Source organism: Panulirus ornatus, chromosome 66 (assembly GCF_036320965.1).
Source record: "Panulirus ornatus isolate Po-2019 chromosome 66, ASM3632096v1, whole genome shotgun sequence".
In the NCBI taxonomy this organism is placed as follows: domain Eukaryota; kingdom Metazoa; phylum Arthropoda; class Malacostraca; order Decapoda; family Palinuridae; genus Panulirus; species Panulirus ornatus.
This window is the reverse complement of record NC_092289.1, coordinates 17,100,778-17,127,298: the sequence shown is the minus strand read 5'-3', so window position 1 is coordinate 17,127,298 and position 26,521 is coordinate 17,100,778. Positions and strand designations below refer to the sequence as shown.

The window sequence follows — 26,521 nt, the reverse complement described above, 5'->3', positions numbered from 1 at the left end:
CCCTTTTCTGGATTAATCACCAACCTAGATGTATGAATCTGAGCCAAATTAATGAAACCACAAAGGAGAGAGCAGCAACATCACAGGCACTCAATTGTGGCTCAGAGAAGTAATTGGTGGACCCCGGGTGTTTCAACACTTACAGTATCAGCAAAAAAGTTTTTTTTTAACTCCTGACATCAAAAGACATCATAAGGAGATGAATGTGATCAGTGTTGAATACAGATGTTAAATCATGTTATTTCCATATTCAGCCACAAACACTGGCACCACCTGTTTTGGTGACTGTCAGTGACAATCAACGTTCAAAACCAGTAGATTGGCTTGCTGTTTCTCCATCATGAACTGGTTCATATTCAAGTGAGTTGCAATTGTTTTAGAAAGAGGATGCCTGAGGAATGATTTGGGATTTCATGCAATGAAAGCAAAAGGTGTACATGGGTGGTATGTGTAAGTGTAGATGTTGGTGTCATTTGATGAATCAACTCAAACCCAAGGTAAGAAGTACAAAGCACTTATGCATTAAGTGTGGAAGCTTATGTTTCATGTTCTGGACGTGGCTTGAGGATACATATGAGAAACTCAGGACCTAAAAGCACCCTAAAGCAAGCCATGGAACTGGAAAAGAGTTAATGGTGATAGATAGATATATCGACAGAACTGTTTTAAGATCAGTATACACTATAGAGTTTTCAAATTAAGCACCTCAAAGGAGCATCAAACTATCCAGTGCCATGTGTTTTGTTAAGCAGCAATGTTAGATAAGCACAAGATCATCATGTTTATCATAATAAGCAAAAATTCAAAAGATACATGTAATCAAATGCTATGAAAATTTAACTTTGTTTTAGACCAGCATTCTTTTTTATATATTTTCTAGGTGAAAAGCTTGTTGGCTATATGGGACATTTCCTACCTCCACATGAATGTTTTTTGTTTCTAACTTTGTGCTTTTTGCCTTTATACTATTCACCACTATTGTTTCATTTTATATTCATTTTGCTTTGTTGCCTTCTCGTATCATTATTAATTTTCCTCTGTAAGTATCCTACTGATTTCAAATTCAGGGTACACAGAAGTAAATACCATATACACAAGAAAGTTTTGCTCAATGAGCTGAGGAGGTAATTCTTTGAGAATGGTATTCATATCAAATCTGCATACTTCATTTTTCATTCTCAAAATCTGCATAGCTTCGTTGAACCTCAACATTAATTCAATACACTTTACAGCACATAAAAGTAGAGACTTACTGATGAAATCAAAGGATCTATTTCCAGTTCAAAGACATCACTGGGGCAATGAGAGTTGCATTCAGCATCAGAAAACAAAAATGTGCCATACAGAGCATCACAACCTAAGGTTGATTAATCTCCAGTTAATCAAGCACCCCTAAGAAGCAAGTTTAATTTAGAAAATAAATACTCAGCATTTCTCGAATTTGTACTAAATCATAGGTTAAACAGAAAGAGGACATGAATTCAGTTAAATTGCAGAACGAACTTCATCTATAACATGACATAGATGATAAAAGCACTGACATCATCTGTCAGGTGTTAAAGTGAATAACACTTATAGGAAAACCAAGCGATATTGAAAAGATATATGAAAATCTCATATTCAAAAGATATATGACAATCTCACTATCATAGAATGAACTACCCGTAATACACAGGTCCATGGTATCAAAGGCTACATCAAAAACATGAAATTAAGATCAATAACTATGTAAGGCTTACTAGTGATGAAGTACAAGTTATCAAAGAAAAAAAAAAAAAAATGCTGGTCTCAAGTGTTTATGGAATGCTGTAGAGGAATGTTTGCAGAACAATGCATTTTACAACAAAAGAAAGTAGCAACTAAAGATTCTGTAAAAGTACCCATTCCTGCCAGCACTGAAAACACAGTAACAAAGTGCCAAATTATGTGATGAACAGTCTAATTAGCAAGGATAAACTTCATAAATTGGAACAATTTGTTGCCATCAATAATGTATACGACTTTAATCTATCACAAAACTGAAAAAACTGCCAAGCAGATGTAAACATACTTCACCAATGGACAGCTGCCAGCTTTGTAAAGGCTAAGTAAGAGGCTACAAGATCTGAGAAATCAGTACTAAGAAATCATTATGAAAAATCTTTACCAAGCAACTCCAAAGTAGATTTCTGAGGGGCTGGTAATTATAAAAAAAATGTTCTATATATCATATATGGGCAGGAATGTGAGCGAGTACTATGAAAGAAGGGTGATATTTCCCTAGTAGAGGCAAGTCTGCATCAGGGGTCTGTGATGTTGCCATGACTATTCTACCCGTTCATGAAGCGGGAGGTTAGGAGAGGTGAATGCTAATGTCTTTGAGAGAGTGAGTCTAGAGTTTGCTGGGGATGGGAGGGCCTAGAAGGTGAGTCAGTTCCTGTACCCAGCTAAAATAGCCCTCAAAGCAGACTTGAGAAACTCAATAAGTTGATGGAAAAGTCTGGGGGAGCATGTGTGACAAGAGGAAGTTTTAAGTTAATGTGGTTTTGACAACTAGGAGTGGACATAGCAGCAAACAGAACCATCGGAGCTAAAGTGAGTGTGAGAGAAGGGGCAAAGGTCCTGGATGCACAGAAGAGCATGTGGAAGGTGAGGTCAATGTTTCTAGAGGTAAGGCTATGAATGTCTGAAGGTATTTTAGTTCCAATTGTGTTCTGTAGATGCAAGTCTTGGGCTCTGAACAGGAGGGGGTGTGATGGAATGAAATAATTAACAATAATATGTAAAGCCAGATGGATCAATCATGTAAGAAATGACAGTGCAAGCAGTAAGCGTCAAATAGTCTCTCACTCCAATGGAGTTCACGCTCTCCAGCTACTGGCTGTAACACAGCTTTGAAGCTGTAGGAGTCCCTAAGAAAGGGTCCAGGGGTTATGTAAAATCAATAATATACATATACATATATATATATATATATATATATATATGTTTATATGTATGAGCACAATAGGCATTAGCAGACATCTGTGGTTACACCACAATGAAAAGTCACCATTGGCGAGGTTGTACCACTGAAGCACAATCAATATTTATATTCCAAAGGATTCCATTTTTCCCTGGCACTGATTGCAACATAGGACTGGAGTTGTAACAGCCTCTAGAAGAGGGGTTTTGGGGTTTTATAATAATAATGACTGACAAAGGGTTGAACCCAAGGCATATGAAGCAGTCAGAGGGTTGGTTGGGAATAGGGGGATCTGGTTTTGGTGAATTATACCTGAAAGCTTGAGAGTGGCTATGAGTGAATGAAACCAATTCTTCATCTGTCTGTAGCGCTACCACACTAACAATGATCCAAGACTTGCTAAAGGTAACTTTTCACTTGCTGAGTAACCACAAGAAGGCAGAGTCTGGGAATGCCATAAATACATACATCTATTTATTCAGGACCAATCTTTATGAAAGTCCTAAAAGTACCCATGACCTTTCTAAATGCTCCTGAAGCCTAAGGCTGCACTACTTTCAGTAGTGGGGAAATATAGACTCCTTTGGAGTGAAATGTTCTTTAAAAAGCCTAACCCCTAATGATTATGCCTCACTAAAGATGACTTTTCATTCGCAGTGTAACCCTTTGCAGGTGTAGCCTACACAAACACACACAGGCACACACACACACACATACATATATTTATTTATTATACTCTGTCGCTGTCTCCCGCGTTAGTGAGGTAGTGCAAGGAAACAGACAAAAGAATGGCACAAACCAACGTACACATGTATATACATACATGTCCACACATGCACATAAACATACCTATACATCTTAACATATACATATATACACACACACAGACATACACATATATACACATGTACATAATTCATACTGTCTGCCCTTATTCATTCCCGTCGCCACCCCGCCACACATGAAATGAAAACCCCCTCCCCCTGCATGTGCGCGAGGTAGCACTAGGAAAAGACAACAAAGGCCACATTCGTTCACACTCAGTCTCTAGCTGTCATGTATAATGCATCGAAACCACAGCTTCCTTTCCACATCCAGGCCCCACAAAACTTTCCATGGTTTACCCCAGACGCTTCACACGCCCTGGTTCAATCCACTGACAGCACGTCAACCCCGGTATACCACATCGTTCCAATTCACTGTATTCCTTGCACACTTTTCACCCTCCTGCATGTTCAGGCCCCGATCACTCAGAATCTTTTTCACTTCATCTTTCTACCTCCAATTCGGTCTCCCACTTCTCTTGTTCCCTCCACCTCTGACACATATATCCTCTTTGTCAATCTTTCCTCACTCATTCTCTCCATGTGACCAAACCATTTCAAAACACCTTCTTCTGCTCTCTCAACCACACTTTTTGTTACCACACATCTCTCTTACCCTTTCATTACTTACTCGATCAAACCACCTCACACCATAGGTACTACTATGTACAACTTCTAGATATCAAGGAAAATATGGTACTGTACGTTACAATATAATGAGGAGTGTTTTGAATAAATGACTGAGTATCCTATCCTACAGACATGCAATTTATTTTCATTGCTACATGAAATCTGCAGAGATTTCATACATTCTTTCAAATGACTGTGGTCAATTCTACGAATCACGGAATATTCATAAGTTCACCACAGGTATCCCCCCTGCTTGATGAATTGGATATCTTCCCAAAATTCCAGTTAGTGAAACCCATTTCCCCTTAAGCCCCCATCATTTGATTGGAGATGTGTTCCTACAGCAAAAATTTTAGCCCAAAGACACAACAGAATTCTGTTTTGAAAACCTTGTTCAAAAAGACACAAATGACATTGTGATAATTCTTTTATACTCTAACAATACAAATACGCAATTAAAATAGGTAAAAAAAATTTAAACAATGATGACATTTTCAACACCTACCACAGACTGTGGCTAGCAATGCTAATGCAGGTTTTGCGGAGAAATGTGACATTGGGAGAAGGAGATAAGGGCAGTAGGATCATCTGCCTCACTCTTTCAGTGGGCATTGGTTTAAAATGTGTTTAAGTGATGTTTTATTTACCTGATTCAACCCATCAAACTGGAATTGGGCTACAGTAATGACAATAATGAAGTTTACTGGGCTATTGGTTTCTTTTGCTATTTCTTTCATTACTAACCAAACAAAACCTTATAAATTTCTTTTCCAGTTTTATGCAGGTAGACAGAAATTCATAAATCAGAAATTCATAATCCCATTACATTAAGTTTTAGCCTCTTAGTAAATGTACTAGTTTTCAAGTTTAAAAGTTCTGATGCAGCAAAATTCTGGTAAAAGAGTTGCCATGAAGCTGGGGATACCTGTATAGTGAAACCACAGATGATATAAGGATATAAGTACTGTCTGTACTTACTAAATGAGCAACCAAAAATTTCTGGCCAAACTTGACACAGAAACTCAAATGAAAATCATATATTCTTGATTATGAATCAAACAACTTTCAGAAACTAGTTGGTTCATGCACTCACATGATGCACTGTCATTACACAAATGTTGAACAAAATGTCAGTGAAAATTAAAGAGTGTACATGTTCAGTCAATTTCATTAAAGTATTACGGTTAACTATGATTACCATGCATAATAATGCTCAAAATCTTTAACATGCAATTCTACGTTCTATTTTGAAACAGTACTTGAGATCATTCTTAAACAAGGACCAATGTTATTATCTGTAAATGTTAAGTGGAAAGGACTTCAGTTTTAAGGGATAATTCAAATGCTGTTTCAAAACACAGGTAGAATATGTATCAAAAGCAACCATTCTATCTTGTTGGGGGTGAGGGGTGGGTGCTTGTTAGTACCTATTTCCTGTTCCTCAGGGGTTCCTGTGGGGGTGCTGACGGCCTGGCTGTTAAGAGCATGTGCATGGGCCACCTCCTCCATTGTCACCGGCTGTGTCTTGAAGCGTGCAGAACGGGAACGACGTCGTATGGCCTGAGCACCATCAAGAGGTGGAGCTGCTGAACGCTCCTCCTCCAGCCTCTTTGTCCAAAGGGCCACACGGGCACCCACACTGTTACTGCTGCCATTCTTGTTTATGCTGTTGTGACTGATACTAGAGTCTCCATGTGTGCCACTCTTCCATGGCACTGGTTAGTGGAGCACAGAAGTTCAGATCAGGCCATGACAGGTCAAGGGACACGGGGATAGGCAAGTTAACATCAAGGTTGGGTTAGGCAGATACAAGGCTTTTCAGCAACACGATTCATTGAAACATGACAGTGGCTATTCTGGGAATGACCACATGAACCACACTGATGTTAAAGCCATTCTCTAAAAGTTAGGAGCAATTATTGTTTCCTGCCTTTACTTTTGGCTTTGATCCAATTTATGGTCAAATTAATCTGTTTAATATAAGTTACATCTACGTTTGTGAAATGTGTGCTAGTGTTCAAAATCATACAAGACCAAAGAAACATGCAACAGTTGTTCTGATACACTTTTCTTTTTAGTAATCATTTTAGACAAGTGTCATAACTATGCAGAACAATTTTGAACTGAAAAAATTGTAAATATATGGAGAAATTCTAAACCATATAGGATATGATAAGTTTAAAATCATATAATGTGCCTTTGAGTGCACAGTGGTATCAGCCAGTGACATCAGCTTCATTCTGTCAGTAAATCATGACATTATGGCTAGTGTTAGCGGCCGTGGCATAGCACTGTGGCTAGTGTTTGCCCGGCGGCCTATGACAATGCATGCACATGCAGTCAGATCACAAGCTTTTCAATGATCATTGATGACCATTACACCTAGAGCATGTGGGTTGGTGTGAAAGTGTGACATCTCCTTACTTATAGTTCTACTTTATTTGTGCAAAATGGCACAATCTACTTATTCAGAAGCATAAGAAATTGTCACATTTCTTTCCAACACATCAAGCCTCGGATGTATTTCAACAATACTTACGTGAGTCTCTCCGTTGAGGTGTGGAGTCTGAGTCATGGGAGGCTGAGGCAGAGTCTGAGGCATCAGCTAGCCTAGCTGCTTGACTCACCTCATCATCTGTTACAGGCTGTGTTGCATGCCTGCCAGACAGTATGGAAGTATTAGGGAAAACACTTCTTGATAAAAATCTAATAGCATGGAACTTGAATCACATATTAATGAAATTTTAGAAAGGTGATGCAACTCCATCATGAAATATACTCTGACTGTTTTCTCACTTCTGGTGGTATTTGATTTCTAACTTATATCCATTTCACAATATTCAGTAATAACAATAAAAAATATAACCCAAAAATGTCTGATATGCTTTGTGTGACTGGAACAATTACCAAAACAAGCAATTAAATTCTGAATACCTTTAAGCATACACAAAGTACTACAATAAACTCATTACATGTGCATTGAAACACGTGCAACAACTAATGAATGCATGTGAAAGCATCTATTTTTGTGATATGATAGTGGCAGAAGCCCAGGAACGAGTGTGACTTGCTTTCTCACAGAGCCTTATGTTACACAGTTGTATTCTCTACTATGTACTGATACCAGTGAAAGTAAAGAACACTGCTAATTCAATATCACCTAGTGAGTGCCATAAGGAAAATACAGTACTGGATATGACTACTTTAAAATATCTACTGTAACTGCACAAAAAAATACTGTTGTCTTACATTTCAAAGAAGTTCGCTATCTGCTCAAATCTAGGAAATGACATGAAAACTTATTACTTCACTAGGAAAACAGTTCAATATACTATCATTCGTTTAAACACCACTACAACAATATTGACAAACATGCAGTATATCAAAATGGACAAAATATCAATAATAATCAAATTGCATGACAATTTAGTTTCTGAAGAACATTCACCATGTGTATACATTCTAAAAGCTGAAACAGAAGAAAGAGCCGAGCAAGGAGTACTCATTTTCCTTGAAGGCTCTAACTAAGATATCAATATATGTGGATGTAACCAAGAAGAGTGGAGAGAGATAGGTGGTATGTTTGGAGAGAGAAACCTGGATGTTCTAACTATGAGTAGAACAACGTATTAGTTTTGGAATGTCTTAAAGGTAAAGTCAGAGGTTAGTGTGAAGGCAGTAGCTAAGGACTGCTGCTGAAGGAGGTATTGTGGAAATAAGTGAGAGAATGTAAGGAATTAAGCCTCAGACTGATGTGGGTAAAAATGAGTGGATTGTGAGAGGTGGGTCATCATTAGTGTTTATGCACCTGTAAATGAGACGATTAATGAAGAAGGGTGAGCAGTTTGATCAGAGCTGAGTGATTGTGTCAGCAGTTTTGATGCAAAGGATTGAGTGTTAGTGGTGGGTGATTTCACCGCAAGAGCAGGTAACGAGGTAGTTGAAAGTATAACTAGTGGCCATGGTGTACCAAGTGTAGGTAATGAGGCAGTTGAGAGTATTACTGAGGGGCATGGGGTAAACAGTGCTGCAAATGAAAATGTTAAGCAGCTTGAGGAGTAGCATGCTGGAAAAGGAAGAGTAACTGGAAATACTAGGTTTAAAATGACAGACATACATAAGTACACATGGGTGGGCATTACTGGATTGTGTGCTAAATGACAAGTATGCAAAGAAGAGACTCCTAAGTATGAATATCCTGAGAAGGGCCTGGTGGGATGTCTGATTATGATTTGGTGAAGGTGAGGGTGAAGGTCTTTACATACTTTAGGAAATGAGAAAATGATACCTGTGGGAACCCAAGGGTGGTGGAAGTGGGTGAGCTTGGAAAACAGCCTAGCGTAAAGAGATACCAAGAGATATAGAATGTAGAATGGCAAATGGTGAGAATAAGTGAAATCAGGTGAGCGGGTGAGGTATGGGAGATATTTAGGAAAGCACTGCTTACAAGTGCAAGGGAAGTGTGTAACATGCACAGGTTGGAAGGAGGACACGTTAGAAAGGGTAGCATGTGGTAGGATGAGGAAGTCAATTTTCTAGCAAAAGGGAAGGAGAGGTGTAAGGGCCTCATTCACGAGGAAGCAAGTGCAAGTGATTAGTTAATGTACAAGAGAAAGATAAGGTGAAGAGGAGACAGAGTGAGTACTCTGGAGGACTGCTGAATGTGTTTGATGATAGGGTGACAGATCTAAGGTATTTAAGGTTGGGGGGATTTGTAAAGTGAAAGAGTCAGGGCAAGCTGTTTGGTGCAAGGAGGTGTTGAAAGCTTTATGTAAGGTAAAATGTAGCAAGGCAGCTAGAGAGGATGGGACTGCAGTTCAGTTTCTTAAGAAAGAAGGTGACTGTGTTGTTAATTGATTAGTTATCATTCTCAATGTATGTATGGATTATGGTGAGGTGCCTGAGACTAGGCAGAATGCATATTTAGTACCGCTGTATAAAGGTATGAGCGACAAAGGTGAGTGTTCTAATCAAAGATGTATAAGTTTGTCGAGTTTCTGATGGGCTTCTGAGATATAGACAAATAGAATGCATCTGGTGAGTTGGAAGGAAAAGTGGTGATTGAGAGGGTAGTGGCATGCACAGAGCATCAGAATGGGGAAGAACAATGTGGTTTTAGGAGTGGTAGAGGATGATGATCAACTGTTTGCTTGCTTTGAAGAATGTATGTGATATGTACTTAGAAACAAAGATTTGTAAGTGGCATTTATGGATCCAGAGAAACATGATAGGGTTGATAGAGATGCTTTGAGGAAGGTTTCATGAATATATGATGTGGAAGGAAAGCTATTAAATGAAGTGGTAAGGAGTTTCTATCAAGATGTGTGTGAGTAGAGAGAGGGGGTGGTTACAGGTGAGTGTGGGTCAATAGTAAGAATGTGTGGTGTCACCATGACTGTTTAATTTGTTTATGGATGGATAGGTAAGGGATGTAAATGTAAGGGCCTTGGAGAGAGGGGCAGTTTGTTGGGTGCAGAGGGCCTGGGAGGTGAGTATGATGTTGTTTACTGATGACAGTGCAGGCAGCAGATTTGAATGTGACGCTGCAAAAGTTGGAGTCTGAGTTTGGGAAGGTGTGTTAAAGGAGAAATTTGGTAGTAATTGTGATTAAATGCAAGTTTATTAGGCTTAGTAGTGCAAGGAGAAAGGTTAGATGGGTGCAATTATGAGTGCAGAAAATATGAAGGAAGTGAAGGGTTTCACATACCTGGGAGTGGACATGGTGGTAAATGAAACCATGGAAGCTGAGGTGGGTCACACGGTGGGTGATGGGATAAAGGTTCTAAGAGCACAAAGGAATGTGTGGAAAGATAGGTCATCATTTGGGAAGGTGAAAATGAGTATGTTTGAAGGTACAGTAGTCCCAACAGTGTTGTATGGATGCATGGCATGGACTAAAGATGAAAATGTAAGGAAGAGGGTGAATGTGTTGGAAATGAAATGTCTGAGGATATTTGGTGTGAGGAGGGTTGACCGAGTAAGTAATGAGAGAGAGAGAGAGAGGTATGGTATAAGAAGAGTATGGCTGAAAGAGCTGAGGAGGGTATAGTGAAATGGTTTGAATGAACGGAGAGAATGAGTGAAGAGGCATTGACAGGAAAATATATGTGTCAGAAGCAAAGGAGACAATGATATAGGGGAGACTAAACTGGAGATGGAAAGCTTGAGTGAATACGATTCTGAGTGCTTGGAGACTGAACATATAGGACAGTGAAAGGCATGCATAGGATAAAAAGAACTGAAGCGAAGTGGCATACAGGGGGTGATGTATTGTCAGTGGACTGGACAAGGGCATATGAAGTAGCTGGGGAAGCCAAGGAAAGGTCTGCAGGACCTGGTTGTGCATATAAGACTCCAGCTTCGTTGCATTAAACTTGACAGCTAGAGAATCGGTGTGAGTGAATGAGACCCTTTCTTCATCTGATCCTAGCACTACTTGCTGATGCAGGAAATGGCAGCATTCTTTTTCTCTCTCGACATACACACACAAACACACACACATATATAAAATTTGAATATGTATCTACCTAGATCCACGGTCTCTCCTGCTACTGAAACGGGTACTACGACTAGGAACGGCAGGAGTGCTCTCAGATAGGGCTTTCTCACGCTCCAACTGAAAAAGTCCATATTGTACAGTTAAGATAATAGTGTATACCATGGACATGCCCCTAAAGAGAAGATTATCCTTTTCAAAAATAATGAGGCATTTAGCCAGCTCATTATACATAAAATTATTTATTTCATCAGTGTCTACCTCAGCTTAAGAGATTTGGTAATAAGAGAAAAAACCTCCATGTTAAGAGTAGTATTTCAATTACCATTATATCAAAAACACACAATTTTTTCTACACCTTGTCACTCACCTGAGGTGACACAAGTAAGATAAATATGAACCTAATTTGTATCTTAAAAAGAATACTAAAGAAAATTTAGTTAATTTTCAATACATAATGATTTCAGAAAAATCACTGCTAATGTACACTTCCAGAGGGCCATCACTTTTCAGTTCCTCACAGGTGACACCACAAAGGCCACTAAGATGAGACCCTAGTAGATCCATTTTCCATCAAAATAAAGTGTCTCAAAACATTTGGATAGAGAAATCAATAAGATTAGTATACTACAAGACGTCACTGCTAGATCCATGATTGGCTGTAAGTACTCCTGGAGATGCATATCATATGAACTGTAAAGTTTGTGGACAGAGATAAGGACACATTAAAACACTGTGTCTTAAATGACATGAAAACATCACCTTTAGGGATACATCCAGACAAACTACAAGAAATGGCACAACACCTTATTGTTAATACCTCAATAATATTGCTGAAATTTTGTGATTGTATCCATTTTTTTGCACCTAGTTGATGAGTTTACTATATGGGAAGACTGTAAGCTTCAGCACTGAACATAGGTTCATAACAACTTATGTTATAACTATCTCAGTACCAAGGTCTGACAAACACCCTTTGGAGTTTCTGCAATCCTTTTGCATTAACATTGATGAAATGAGCACAGGGGTACACAATAGCGGCAGAGATCACCAGTAGTGGTGAAATCAATCAATCATCCTTCCATGTAATACCCTCATGGATGCAGCTGATAAAAGTATGTAGATGACTCTACCCTTTCTATCAGCATTGTCAACAGCTCTCTTGACTGCATCAACGTCAAGAAGACCTTTGACTCTTTCAGTCCTACACACATATCTAATACACACAGAACCAGAGTCCTAAACACATATGATATATGGGCTGATGCTCACCACCCTATTTCAAATATTCTGGAGTGCCTCTGAGCCATATACTGATACCATATGACACCAGCAGTCATAATTCACTCTCAGAAATTTCACAACTATCAGTTACCCTTCAAAGTTCACAGTGAAAGAATGTTTATCAGAACATGCATCTGATAGCAACAAACATAAACGTGCAGTGACATGGTAAGAAAAAAAAGATGAAACTTTGATGGAAAGCAGTGATACACAGTGATGTGATGTGATGATGATCATCATGAAGTTTTATTTTGGCCCCATGATGACATTTACTAACAGAAATTGGTTCACAACCAGGCACACAAACTGATGTAAATCTAAGGAAATTTAAAAGGATTTGAGCTGCTAAGGAAAGTTGTCAACTTTCTTTTGTGATAAGTTTGTCTACTGACATTATGTTGAATCATTCTATAGAGTCATATGTTTTCTATATTTTCTTGAAAGAAAGAAGGCCAGGGAGAAAGCAAAAACAAACCAAGCTTAGGACTGAAAGGGCTGATAGCCTCCCGAACTGGACTGCAGTCAACCATGTCATCCTCAACCACAAGCAAACCAAGGTCACAGTCATGCAAGTCAGTCTTGCTTTTGACCAAGATCAACCTTATCTAAACTGCCTTCCTAGGCCCCAGCCTCCTCCTGATTATTCAGTCCACCATGCTTTAAAGTGCCATTTCAGATGATAAATCAAGGTGGAAGGAACCCTTCAGTACCATCATCAAATCTTTCATCAACAGTCTCTACATTCTCCAACAACTCAAACACTTAGACTCTCTGCACCCAACTTCAAAAACACTGACACACCTTTCATTCTTACCAAACTCATCTATACCTCCCCTGCCTGGTCTTTCTGCTTATCCATCAAACAACACGGGCTAAAAGGAAAGGTGAAAAAAAATGATTCCTCCATAGATAAAGAGCATCCATGCTGTCGGCCCAGGCCCTTCCCAGTCTACTCAGTGCACTCACACATCTACACAGAACAAAGTACATATGTTTTAGGGTATTTTCTCCAATACTGCATAATACAAACATACTCTGCAAGAAAAAAAAAAAAACACTTTTTTTAAGATCTTTTATGCAATGAAGAGTGCACAACAAAAGTACGATCAAACTGGGATTTTCTCCTGGCAGGGAACACCTCTGAGTACGTTCACATAAAATTCTGGCTTCATACAACACATTGCTCATGTTAGACCTAGACTACCAAGCTAAAGACAATGTTATGATGAACTATGATGGAAAGTAGGTATCGAACTCAGAGAGACTCCTATCCAGCTCTAACAAGGCAAGTTAGGGACACCAATAGTCATATACCTTGTTATGGACTGGGATAAAAAAAAATCTTTTATGTATGGAGGCCAATCACAGACCACAGTCACAAACCAGCAGGTAGCAAATGAAACCCAAAGTAGTTCACAAAATTAAACCTACAAGCGAACTATATAAGCCTGCCTCATACCCTCTTAACCCAGCAACCAAACAGGCAACATTTGTCCAAGAATAAACCACTAAAAGGTAGGCTCAAAAAGAGCTTTATTGAAATCAAAATAAACTTTCCAAATCTGACAATGAGAAATGCATACAATTATTCTAAAAAACATGATAAACAGTACACTATATTATCTAGAAGTGTTCCATTTACACTGTACAAAATAAAAAGATCGAAGATAAATTTGGCTCACATGAAGTGAGATTTGGATGCAGAATGAAAAGGGAAAGGAAGAGGAACAGGAGTTTTTCACCAAACCAACTCACAGACATTTTTCAAAATCATATGATAGATACACAATCATGAGCAACGACAAGCTGTGAAAAAATCAATCCCAGTTTCTATCTTGAAAAAGATGAATGATTATCTAGGGTGTACCTAAAGATGAAACTCACTGTAAGGATGTACAAAACAATGTTACAAGTAAAGAATTCAATGAAAAAAGATGCAAGATACAACACACAGTGACACGAAAATGTGAGTAACTTGCACGAGGCAAGAACAATATACACTTAACTGCCTAAGACCCTGATTATCAATACAAAGTACATTGTGCTCTGATATATATCCATACTGTGGTGTCTATCAGAGTTTGAGAACAGTTGGGTACTGCATGAAAAGTGTTAGGATCCAGCCATGAACACACAAATTCCACATGAGGTATGCCTGAATTCAGCGAAATGAAAATTGAACACTGCATAACCTAATGTCCTTACTTGTGCAAAGAAGGCAGCTTTTTGTGATACTGATGAAGGGGTGTCTGGGGTGGTGTCACAGCCAGGAGACATGGCATTGTTGTAAGCTTCAACTACTGGACGGTCCAAGAAAGCTTCATTGATGGCTTCTACACTGTCACCGGGCGAGGGATCCGCTACCAGGCCAAAGGCACTGTTTCTTCTATTATCCCTGGAAAGTACATATCACACTTTACTGATAATACCAAATTCTTTCTTCAAATGAAAATTTTCTTTATAATTTCGTAATGGCACAATGGAATTCATGCCTTTCTACTAACTGGTGTTGTGTCAGATTTCATTCTTTTTCCTAAACCATTTTAAGTTAATCTATACTAATGAAATTTCTGCTTTCTACTACATAATAAGTAGTGTGTACAATTCAGACATTTTCTGACTGAGATGAGTGTGTTACCATTGTATCTAAGGATATACTTTGTCTAATACATTACTTTGGCTAAATAAGGTAAAGTGCTGTCAAGCTGAAAGCAAAGACACCAAAAAAGAGCAATTTTTGAAGTAATTTAGGTGCTGAAGATAGATACTGATTTTTTAATTTTAAAATGCAGTTGTGGCTAAAAAGTAAAACTTAACCAGTTAAACTTTAGCTACCTACTAAAACTATAATTTGATTTTCGAGATCTCTAGTAGCACTAATGATGAATTTGTAAATCTTGCAAGGTGGCATTATATGTAAACAATCGAATATGAACTAATTAAAATGTTCAAGAGATAGGGCCCCATGTGTGGAAAAACTCCCTCCTGGTACTGTACAAATGGGTAATTACATAAGTTACTTTTTGATCTGTAAAGTTGTTGAAAGTTTGAGTCAAATGTGATGTACTTTACAAAAACATCATGTAATAAACTATACACTAAATCACACCTTACTCTTTAAATAACTGCATACCCTGTCATAACTACTGCCGGTACTACCAGTCTGGCATTACCATTTCTCGACCTACCTCTCCCTGTCATTAGGCGTTGGAGGGCGTTCAAGGAAGGACGGCGTGACCTTGGGCCTGGCACCAGGGCTTCGGGTCGGAGTTGGGGAGCGCTGATGGGGAGGAGGTTCCTGTCGTGCAGCTTCCATACCAGCGACTCTCTCAGCCACACTTAGTGGCCGTTCGCCTGATCGAGCACACGAGTCCTCTCTCCTGATCAAGGCCACCAGGGAAGGGCTGACGGGGCGATTTGGCGTACTGTTCTCGGCGTCATTTTCATCGGGACCTACTGATCGCCGGGAGCGAAGGATAGCTCCCAGTTCACTGTCCATCTGATCTAAACGGCCGGGCGAATGTGCTCCACGTTTCTTCAATATCCCGTGTGTGGGAGTAGCTGATGGGGCAGGAGGTGAGCGCCCTCTTATACGAATCACAGCCTCAGGGGCAGAGTCACTTCTCACCCTCACGCTCGGCACATCGCCGTCCACATCTTCCCCATCGGACACGTGAAGTCTGAGCCTGACGCCGTCGGTCGTGTCTCGCCTCTTGAGAATTGGTCGCAACTCACCTTCTCCCTCACTGTCACAACGCGGCGACCTCTTCAGGATTGGATTCGGCGATATGACACCTTCCGCACGGTCCAGGTCCTCCCTGCTGCGCCCACCTTTGAGGATTGACCGGGGTCTGTCGTCCAGTTCATCGTCAGTGGACGACTTCTTCTTCAGGATGGGTCTCGGTTCGAAGTGGTCCAGCTCTTCCACGCTACTCTTCTTCTTCAGGATGGGTCTTGGTTCTCCCTCCAACGTATCGATACTCGATGTGCGTGAGCTGGTCTTGCGCTTGAGTATGCTGTGTGGCTCCGGCGTTGTAGGACGATCGACGGCGACGTCTTCGCGTGAGGACCGTCTCTTGAGTATGGACTGAGGGTCAGGAGAGCTCGTGCGCGGGGTATCTCCATCTAGAGAGCAGCGTCTCGAGCTCCGTTTGCTTCCGCGCTGCTCAGGGCTTCTTCTCAGCGAAGAGTCGGGAGACCCCAAGTCTTCATCTTCGTAACCCTCCTGCCGAACGCCGTGCACCACCTCCTCCTCAGGCGGCGGATTCACGCCGTCGTTGGTCGAGGCACCGTGGTCCGGGGGCCCTGAAGGCACTGCGGAGGCAGCAGTGAATTTTTCCGGTGCTGCTGCTTGGCTAGGATCGCGCTTCTCTCTGCTCATTTCTTTTTCCATAGCCAACCGCTTACTTTCTTTACCACGTCCTTCAGAGCCCCCGACCCAGTTTTTCTGACCCGTGTCGGACACGACGCCCTTCATGGTCGTCGGGGCTTGTAGCTTCTCGGCCCGGGTCTCGGCGGCACCGACGTCCCGCGGCTGCACACCGCCGCCGGAGGACGACTCTTTCCGACTCGCGTTGACGGTGAGGTACTCCTCGCACTCGTGCACCACGCTGTCGGCGCTGTCCTCAGGGGGGCTGGTCTCCGGGGGAGGAGGTGGGCTGTCTTCAGCGAGGCGGTCCACCCGATCTATCGTCTCTCGCGCGCGGGCCGTCAGGGCTTCTAAGCGGTTGCCCATCGGGTCGTCTGGAGAGTTGACCGTCGCGCCTGACGTGGATATGGTCGGCGAGGAGGCCGCGGACGCCTCGACGTCCGACCCCCCTGAGTTCAGGGGCTCGCCCTGTTTCCCGCAGTAACTGGATTCGATTTTCAGATTCATGTCTGACTTTGAGAGCCTGTCGCCGCCCTTCCTGGGCCGCTGTTGCTGCTGGAGCTCACGGAAGATATTCTCGGGCTTCGTCTCGTCGCGCTTCTCCCTCCTAGCGGCCATAAAACAAGTGCCGGTATCCGTCGGCTTCCGCAGGGAAGACCGCAAGGCGGCGGGCCGCAGCCCCTCGGGGGCGAGGGGCGGCTTCTCGATCACGACGGAGGACGGCCTCGAACTCGGCGGGGTGTTGACCACTCCTGGGGAGGCGAGGGCGGTCGTGTCCTTCGGCCGCAGTACGTCAGGAATGTCGGGCTTCCGAAGCGGCGCCAACTTGGGCGGCACCTTCCGGACGCTCCCTTCTTCGCCTTCCCGACGGTCCTCGGACGCGCCGGTCACTCGCCGACCGTCAGCGGCGCGGGACTCGCCGCCACCATCTTGCGCGAAACGCGAGCGGGACTCGAGGGTGGATGGCGCGGAGTGGGTCGTGGAGTCCTGGGGCAGGGCGGGCTGGATGGGCTGGAAGGTGTGGGGCGGTGGGGCGGTGGTGGGCTGAGGGGAGTGATGGCGACGTGAGGGCGGGGGTGAGGGCTGTGCGGGAGGGCTGGCTGGGGGCGTGAGGCGCGACACCACATGACGCACCACCTCCGGCGTCTTCAGGGGCTCCGCGCCCGCTGCAGGGAGGCTGCCGCCGCCCACGGGCGATACTGGACCGCGACGCCGTCGCCGCCTCGGGGTATCCTCTGGAAAATAAAAGGAAAAACACACATGAAACACACATGAAACACACGCCAGGCATGGCTGCACGGCAAAGGGTGTGAATGTCCAGACCGTAACCCGAGCCCATCACAGGTACAGAGAAAGCCAAAACAACACAGTTCACATAATATTCACAAAGCTAACATCATTCCTACATTCATCGCACTCACCAACTGCGCCACAATCGCATCTCCACACTCGTGTAAGTTCTTTTTCTGGCCCTGCATGTGCATGTGTGTGTATATAAGAGATTACAAGAGACGAGTGTACAACTCTCTCTCTCTCTCTCTCTCTCTCTCTCTCTCTCTCTCTCTCTCTCTCTCTCTCTCTCTCCGTAACGCACAAATGGTTATCACAACTAGTAATCACACACACACACACACACACACACAGAGCAATAAATATAATGACTTTTTCCGAATTACTTAACGTAATTCGTTGAACCGTTCTCCTATCGAACAAAATCATTTAACGAACAAAGTGTTCAATCGTTCTATCTACACTATAATTCAACAAAACTAAACTTAAAGCTATCCTAACACTCGTAGATATAAAGCTATTCTAACACTCGTAGCTATACAGCTATACCAACCCACGTGGCTATAAAGCTATACCAACCCATGTGGCTATAAAGCTATACCAACCCATGTGGCTATAAAGCTATACCAACCCACGTGGCTATAAAGCTATACCAACCCACGTGGCTATAAAGCTATACCAACCCACGTGGCTATAAAGCTATACCAACCCACGTGGCTATAAAGCTATACCAACCCACTTGGCTATAAAGCTATACCAACCCACGTGGCTATAAAGCTATACCAACCCACGTGGCTATAAAGCTATACCAACCCACGTGGCTATAAAGCTATACCAACCCACGTGGCTATAAAGCTATATCAACCCACCTGGCTGTAAAGCTATACTAAAACTCGTCGCTATAGAGCTCCATCAACACTCGTGGATCATAAAGCTATGCCAACCCACGTGGATCATAAAGCTATACTAACCCATGTGGATCATAAAGCTATACCAACCCAGGTAGATCATAAAGCTATACCAACCCACGTGGATCATAAAGCTATGCCAGCCCACGTAAATCATAAAGCTAAACCAACCCACGTGGTCATACAGCTACATCGACCCCTCCTACATATGACATATAAGGCTGGAGGTTTAAAAATGTAAAAAATAACAAAAAAAAGTAAAATATTTAAATAAAATAAACTTTTGTTTTTCGGCATTTATTCTTAAGACATAGCGACCACAATGCAGCTATTCATATAAAGCCTACCAATGTATATATAGCTCATACACTTTAAAACCTATGCTTACTTCTCTCTCTCTCTCTCTCTCTCTCTCTCTCTCTCTCTCTCTCTCTCTCTCTCTCTCTCGTTAGATTACACACCTCGCTCTCAACAACTTAAGAAGCGAATATATTTCAGGACACATAAACCCGGTTGAAAAAGAAAGTAAATAAAAAAAACAAATGAAAATCAAAAAAGATAAATAAAAAACAAGTGAAAATCTATAATTGTATCATTTATAAATAAAAAACAAATGAAAATCAAAAAAGATAAATACATAAAAAACAAATGAAAATCTATAATTGTATCATTTATAAATAAAAAACAAATGAAAATCAAAAAAGATAAATAAATAAAAAACAAATGAAAATCTATAATTGTATCATTTATAAATAAAAAACAAATGAAAATCAAAAAACATAAATACATAAAAAACAAATGAAAATCTATAATTGTATCATTTATAAATAAAAAACAAATGAAAATCTACAACTGTATCATTTATAAATACATATTTTTTCCCCCCTCGTTTACATATAAGGAATCGGGCCACTGGGCGCTATGCTAAAGACGAGGGTCTATTAAGGAGTTAATGGCTGAGCGGTCGCGCAGGTGTTGGGCGCAGACCTGCGCCTTTATAAGGCACAAGGTAAGGCCGTGGGAGTCAAACGAGTGGAGAGAGAGAAAAAAAAGGGGGGGAAAAAAAAGAGGAAAAGTGTATCTGGTGGTGTAGCAGTGTGGGTGGCTGTGTGTACAGGATAGACGTGGGGACCTATGGATACGTGTTGGGTCGTCCAAAAGCAAAACAGTTGCCAGTGACCGACCAAGTGTGTTGTCGTGGTGAGGAGAGAGGTGGTTGGTCGTCGTCACCGTTGGGTGACGCCGCAGCCGAAACGGATCCGCGATGAGTTCCCAAGTGTACTTTCGTGTAATAATCACATCATCAGCAGGGGGAAGGTACCGGGCGACGCCGCAGCCGAAATGGACCCGCGATGAGTTCCCAAGTGCACTTTCGTGTTATAATCACATCATCAGCAGGGGGAAGATACCGAGCGACGCCGCAGCCGAAATGGACCCGCGATGAGTTCCCAAGTGCACTTTCGTGTAATAATCACATCATCATCAGGGGGAAGATACCGGGCGACGCCGCAGCCGAAACGGACCCGCGATGAGTTCCCAAGTGCACTTTCGTGTAATAATCACATCATCAGGGGGGAGATACGTGAAAGAACTAAAACAGTCAGACGATCCCGCGTCCATTTGTGATCTGGAGAGCGAAGGTGCGGGACACGGGGCTCGAGGCCCGAGGCCCAACCTTGGTTCTGGCGTTGCCCCTTACACGCCCATGTTTCCACGCCTCGCCCACGACCCCTCCACGCCACCGGGAACCAAACCAACACCTCTGCACGTCTTGGCGAAGAAGAACACCCTCCTGAAGAAGAGGTCTGGATACAGATATATCTTTACTATTTACTCTCTCCTATTTCGATGATCTTCCGTGTTCAGGAGGTTCGAGCCCCTCCTCGTCTGCGACACGACCGATGGTTGGAACGTCCCACCTCATCAACGAACAACCCACCAAGGGGCGACCCGACCCCCGGGTCTTGGTGGATGGATGGATGGATGATGGCCCGCCATCCAACCCCCCCATAAAATAAAGTACTCGGCTTCTGAGGTTTTCACTCTTATGTTTCCGGGTAACCCAAAAGGGTATTGCGTTGGTGAACGAGACTTCTCTCCCCCCAAAGCTCCGTCGATGACCGCGCTTAACGAGTCCTGCAAACGTAAGGTTCAATGAAAGACTCCTACCTCATTTAACCAGCAAACGTTAGGTTCAACGAAGACTCCTACCTCATTAACCCTGCAAACGTTAGGTTCAATGAAGACTTCTACCTCATTTACCCTGCAAACGTTAGGTTCAATGAAGACTTCTACCTCATTTATCCTGCAAACGTTAGGTTCAATGAAGACTCATCCCTCATTTAGTCTTTATGGCGCTCAACGATAAGCGTCGGACTCCGGGTAGTTTAACGATCATTTAAGTTTGTTCTGCCACTTCGTTACGTCCAAAAAATAAAGGAAAAACATACTGGGCGGTACGACTCTCGAGGAGAAAAGTACGACCTTGATTTATGATACACGACTTTTCGAGGACGACCCTACCATCCTTGAGGACGACCCTACGACCCCTCGAGTGTCGCTAGTTTGGTCTCTGACCTAACCTAACCTTCTAAAGCCTACCGGTACCACAGTGAGTCAGGGGGTTCTTAATGAGTCAAACTCATTAGCCCTCATCATGAGACGGGGGTTCGAAATGAGTGACAGGTAGTGTGTGTGTGTGTGTGTGTGTGTGTGTGTGTGTGTGTGTGTGTGTGTGTGTGTGTGTCCGAGGAGGGTGGGAAGGTGTTGGCGTGTATGGTGGTATGGCAGGGTGTGGATTACGGAGGTCGCGGGCGGACCTGCCTCCCCTCACCCACCCACACTCGCGGGCGGGCGGACCCGACCCATATTCTTACGCCCACACTCGCGGGCGGGCGGACCCGACCCATATTCTTACGCCCACACTCGCGGGCGGGCGGACCCGACCTATATTCTTACGTCTTCTTCCTGCGCGGTGTGGGTGGGGTCAGGGACGCCGGCCGGGGTCAGGGTCGAGGCGGCGGCGACAAGGTCACAGACGGCCGAAGACTGGCTGGTCATGCCTCCGCACGACGGCCCCCCCCAAAAAAAGGGACTCTATATAAACTCACAGCTCTTTTCTCCCACCACAAAGGACTACTAACCACACACACACACACACACACACACAACACACACACACCACTCTACCTGGGCTGCTCATTAATACCATTCTACGAGGAAAATGAAAATATATACACGACGGGCAGACGTCCCCCTACATAGTTACGACAGTCCACCTTTGAAATCAAACGAACGTGAGCTAGTTTATCCTCCATCAAACGTGCGCGTGGGGCGAACGGGACGTGTGCGTGGGGTGAGCGAGACGTGTGTGTGGGGCAAGCGGGACGTGTGTGTGTGGGGTGAGCGGGACGTGTGTGTGGGGCAAGTGGGACGTGTGTGTGGGGCGAGCGGGACGTGTGTGTGGGGTGAGCGGGACGTGTGTATGGGGCGAGCGGGACGTGTGTGTGGGGCAAGCGGGACGTGTGTGTGGGGTGAGCGGGACGTGTGTATGGGGCAAGTGGGACGTGTGTGGGGCGAGCGGGACGTGTGTGTTGGGCGAGCGGGACGTGTGTGGGGGGCAAGCAGGACGTGTGTGTGGGGCGAGCGGGACGTGTGTGTGGGGCGAGCGGGACGTGTGTGTGGGGCGAGCGGGACGTGTGTGTGTTGGGCGAGCGGGACGTGTGTGTGTGTGGGGCGAGCGGGACGTGTGTGGCGCGCCCCTCACTCAAGGAGCCGGGCGAGGAGCGAACGAACGAACGACTCCCGGTGTCTACCTTCCCAACTTCATCTCCTCCGCGTTATGATCATACGTGCCACAGTACCACACACACACACACACTGACTCCTCCTCAGCTCACCACACCCCCCCAAAAAAAAAATTAAAGAGAGCACCCGCAGAAAACGGAGGCAAGATACACTTAAAAACAATTACCTTATCTTCTCTAAGTCAATATGACGAGACGAAAAACCCAGCTCATGAGATGATGATATTCAATGTAATCCTCCACATCTCTAAATGGGACGGTTATAATACCGCAATCTGCCAAGCACTATGCTAGCAGGGCCACGACACACACACACACACACACACACACACACACACACACACACACACAACGTATACACAAGTGCACTCAGACATTTATACACAAGCACAACCAGCAATTATCACACACTCCGTCACCCTGTGCCAGAGATGGGCAACGAAAAGATTCGCGCCTCAATTAAGACATCTGAGCCACAACACGAGAGGTTGAGGGCCACATATTTGTTCGAATCTGGAGGAGACAAGAGACCCGCTAGTGTGTGTGTGTGTGTGTGTGTGTGTGTGTGTGTGTGTGTGGTGAGCAGTCCCGCAAGATATACACCAGTGCCGGGGTCACGGGAGGCCATGACAAGAATCTGGTTGGGGAAGACGTGTGAAGAGAAATTCGGTTTTTGGTGTTGAAGGCGACCGACCACCACCACCACCGCCCCTGGTGAGTGAGTGGCTGGTAGAACTCACTTCCCACATGAACAGGTAATCATACACGGCTCAGCCATATATATAAATACATACAAAACAGTCACATATACACTCGCTCAAGAAGACAAACACACGCGAATCTAATCATATACACTCACACAAGAAGACGAACACACGCGAATCTAATCATACACACTCACACAAGAAGACGAACACAAGCGAATGACTTGCCCACATTGGACTAAGCTCTTACTTCACCATGTTTGCTGATGATGCCGAGGTCATGAGAACCGAATACGACGAGGATTTTGCCTAAAGTTTAAAGGGTGGAGACGTGACCTGCACACAACTCGGGCACAGCTGGTAGGATAAATGACGGATGAAATGCAAAAGGGGTATGAGGATGAGACACAGAGGGAGGTATGGCCCCTCGGTGGCAGCCATCATAACCAAACGGGATAAATGCCACAAGAATCCGTGTATGAGTGAGGTCAATAAATGGCCTCATGTCCTTCAACCTATCACCAGAGCTGCACACGAAGGAGGACAACTGTGAGGGAGGCAATGTGTCTGCTGGCAAATGTAAGAATCGCATTCAAGAATATGGCTTACTGGCAAATGTACGAATCGCATTCATCAATATGGCTTAGATAATGTCTTAAGAAGGTATCACTAGAACGCACTACACCTATCTTGGATTATATATATAGTCTCTCAGGACTGGGGTCAACTAAACCTAATGAGGGACAAAGACGTGAATGACAAGGTTCAAAGAGCAGCACGGACGGTACCTGAATTACGAGCAGCTGAGGTTATCATGAGAGACGTCGGGTCCACAAACCTGTCCACCGTAAGGAGAGAGAGTAGAGGGAGGAGGAGCGACCTGATCGCAATCTTCAACGCTTCTTCATGTGTCGGGCGACGCCTATAGCGACCCGTTATTAATAAGAATGGCACAGAGACAGAGCAACGAGAGGCCAATGGTAACAAGCTGGGGTAGACGTTAGCGATACAGAGGCAGCAGAGATGTACTATGGTGGAGGACGTATGGAATGAAGTGAACATGGACTGCATAAACGCCGCCAGTTTCTTTGACAAGGGTTTTTAAAAGGCAACGTGATGGTTGTGTCCATGCATGAGATGTGGGGGCCGGGCCGCCCCACGAGTGTAGAACACTCTCCCCTCACGCTGTGCAATTAAGGTAATTATACACACGCGCGCTGTAGCTCCGTACTTCATCTTTAAATGTGCGATGGTGTCATCCTGCACACACGAGATACATCCTGGTCAAGTGTGTGGCGGCGGCGACGGGTTGAGGACCCTGACTCCCTCCAGCCACAGACCACGACCACGATGCTACGTTGCTGGCCTCACCCAGGAGAATACGAGCTCCCCCTCCGATCCAGCACCTCTCACTCACCCGAACACTCGTCTATCCTCATCGTCCCAAAGGCTTTGTATGCCTGATTCTACAGAGACACGGAGCGTTGCTGTGGCAGGGGGACGATTACATAGCGAAGGAGGTGTAGGCGGAGGCAAGCACAGTGCGTATTGTACACATGACATTTTGGTTTCTATAAATATCATTTCTTTTTTACGGTATGGACACACACTACGGCTTTGTGATCGTCATCCTAAACAATGAATATCTCTGCTTGCGCCTTGGGCACAACGAAGCATTATCCTTTCTACAAAGAGCGTGATTTATCGTACTGTTTTCTCCCATGAGTTAAGACAGATTAAGTCCAGACACAATCCATCATACGTCATACACGAATCATTTATCTTTCATCGCATTTTTCTTCTTCCTTGGGACGTAACTCGACCCCAAGCGAGACGCGCTGACCAGTAAAAAAAAAAAACTCCAACAAAATCGCCGATCGAATCAGAGTATATCATGAGCGATACGACTGCATCTGCGATAGCCCACGGCGGTGTGTGTGGGTGTGTGTGGTTGGGGGGCGGCTGTAACAAACCATCGCACACAAGCCTGTCTTAATCCAAGTGCTCTAATTACCCATTTTCCTCTCCCTCTCTCTCTCTCCACACACACTTGGCGATGTAAACTCACTCATGTCTTGGTGTGACGTGCGTGAGGGAGGGAGGGAGGTGGCACTGCTGAAAGACTGGGGTTGTACAGGGAGGAGGAGTAATCATACACCGACTCCACTGTCCTTTCTCCCTGTAACGTGAGGATGTTTTGGTGTCTGTGTGTGTGTGTGTGTGTGTGTGGGGCTGGCCCACAAAGTGACTGCGTGCCGCCAGTTCACATCTTTCTCTTTCCACTTAACACGTTTTTTCAGGAGATATGATAATGCTTCATGCGCGAGGCGGGGAGGGAGCTCCCGAAGCGTCTAGCTGCCGTCGTGAATGGCGACGGGGGGAGACATGAATGAGAGCGGTTGTGGAGTAGCGCGGAGGAGGCCCGCTAATGTCAACACAGCTGCTTGCGGCAGCGACCCTGCCTCCTCTGCCTCCCTCCCTCCCTCCTCCAAGTGTGTGTGTGTGTGTGTGTGTGTGTGTGTGTGTGTGTGTTTTCAACTCCAGACCTGTGGCGGGGATCGATCCACAACACGTGTTCCTCTGGTGCGGTGACTCGTCCCTCACACCGGGTCTCGAGAAGAGGAGAGAAAATATATAAGATACTTTTCCATTCCTCCAAAGTCAGTCTCTCTCTCTCTCTCTCTCTCTCTCTCTCTCTCTCTCTCTCTCTCTCTCTCTCTCTCTCTCTCTCTCTCCAATAAACCCTTTGGCCTTCGTGGGTTCGACGTATGGGTAAGAGGCTTTTAAAAAAAAAAATGGGCATCCAGCCTTTTTCGTTGCTCTGTGGGGCCAATTCCATGCAGACGCTATTGTGCTTACCCTTGCTCTCGATCTAGATTCCGGTAATGCGACGCCCTTACTCACGGTCGTGGCGGGTCCCAAGGCACTACCAGTACGACGCTAAGGAGGCCCTGTGATAGGTATATAAACTGGCCACCACATTCCTACTTCATTGTTGATGAACACGAAAATGATGGTACGACGAGGTCACCAACCGAGGGGCGTGGCCAGCTAATGTCACCACCAAGGGTCATGGGGTCAAAGGTTAGACCATCATACCAGAGGGTCGTTCCGTCGCTGTGCTCGAGGGGGGAGGGTCGTTCCGTCGTTACACGCACACACACACACACACACACACATATCTGACTAGACCACAACCATCATACACCTGTCATACACCACCCCTAGTCCACACCTGTCATACACCACCCCTAGCCCGCACCTGT

The 26,521-nt window shown here is 44.2% G+C and overlaps 1 protein-coding gene across 1 annotated transcript in view; it reads right to left on the bottom strand.

Moving 5' to 3' along the window:
* The window catches only part of LOC139746688 (uncharacterized), a 682,159-nt gene that overhangs the window by 189,913 nt on the left and 465,725 nt on the right, over window positions 1–26,521 (bottom strand). Inside the window, 5 exon segments of the mRNA XM_071658129.1 lie at window positions 5,826–6,113; window positions 6,938–7,056; window positions 10,926–11,014; window positions 14,384–14,573; window positions 15,367–17,782. Of these exon segments, the coding sequence (XP_071514230.1) occupies window positions 5,826–6,113; window positions 6,938–7,056; window positions 10,926–11,014; window positions 14,384–14,573; window positions 15,367–17,782 (3,102 nt within the window).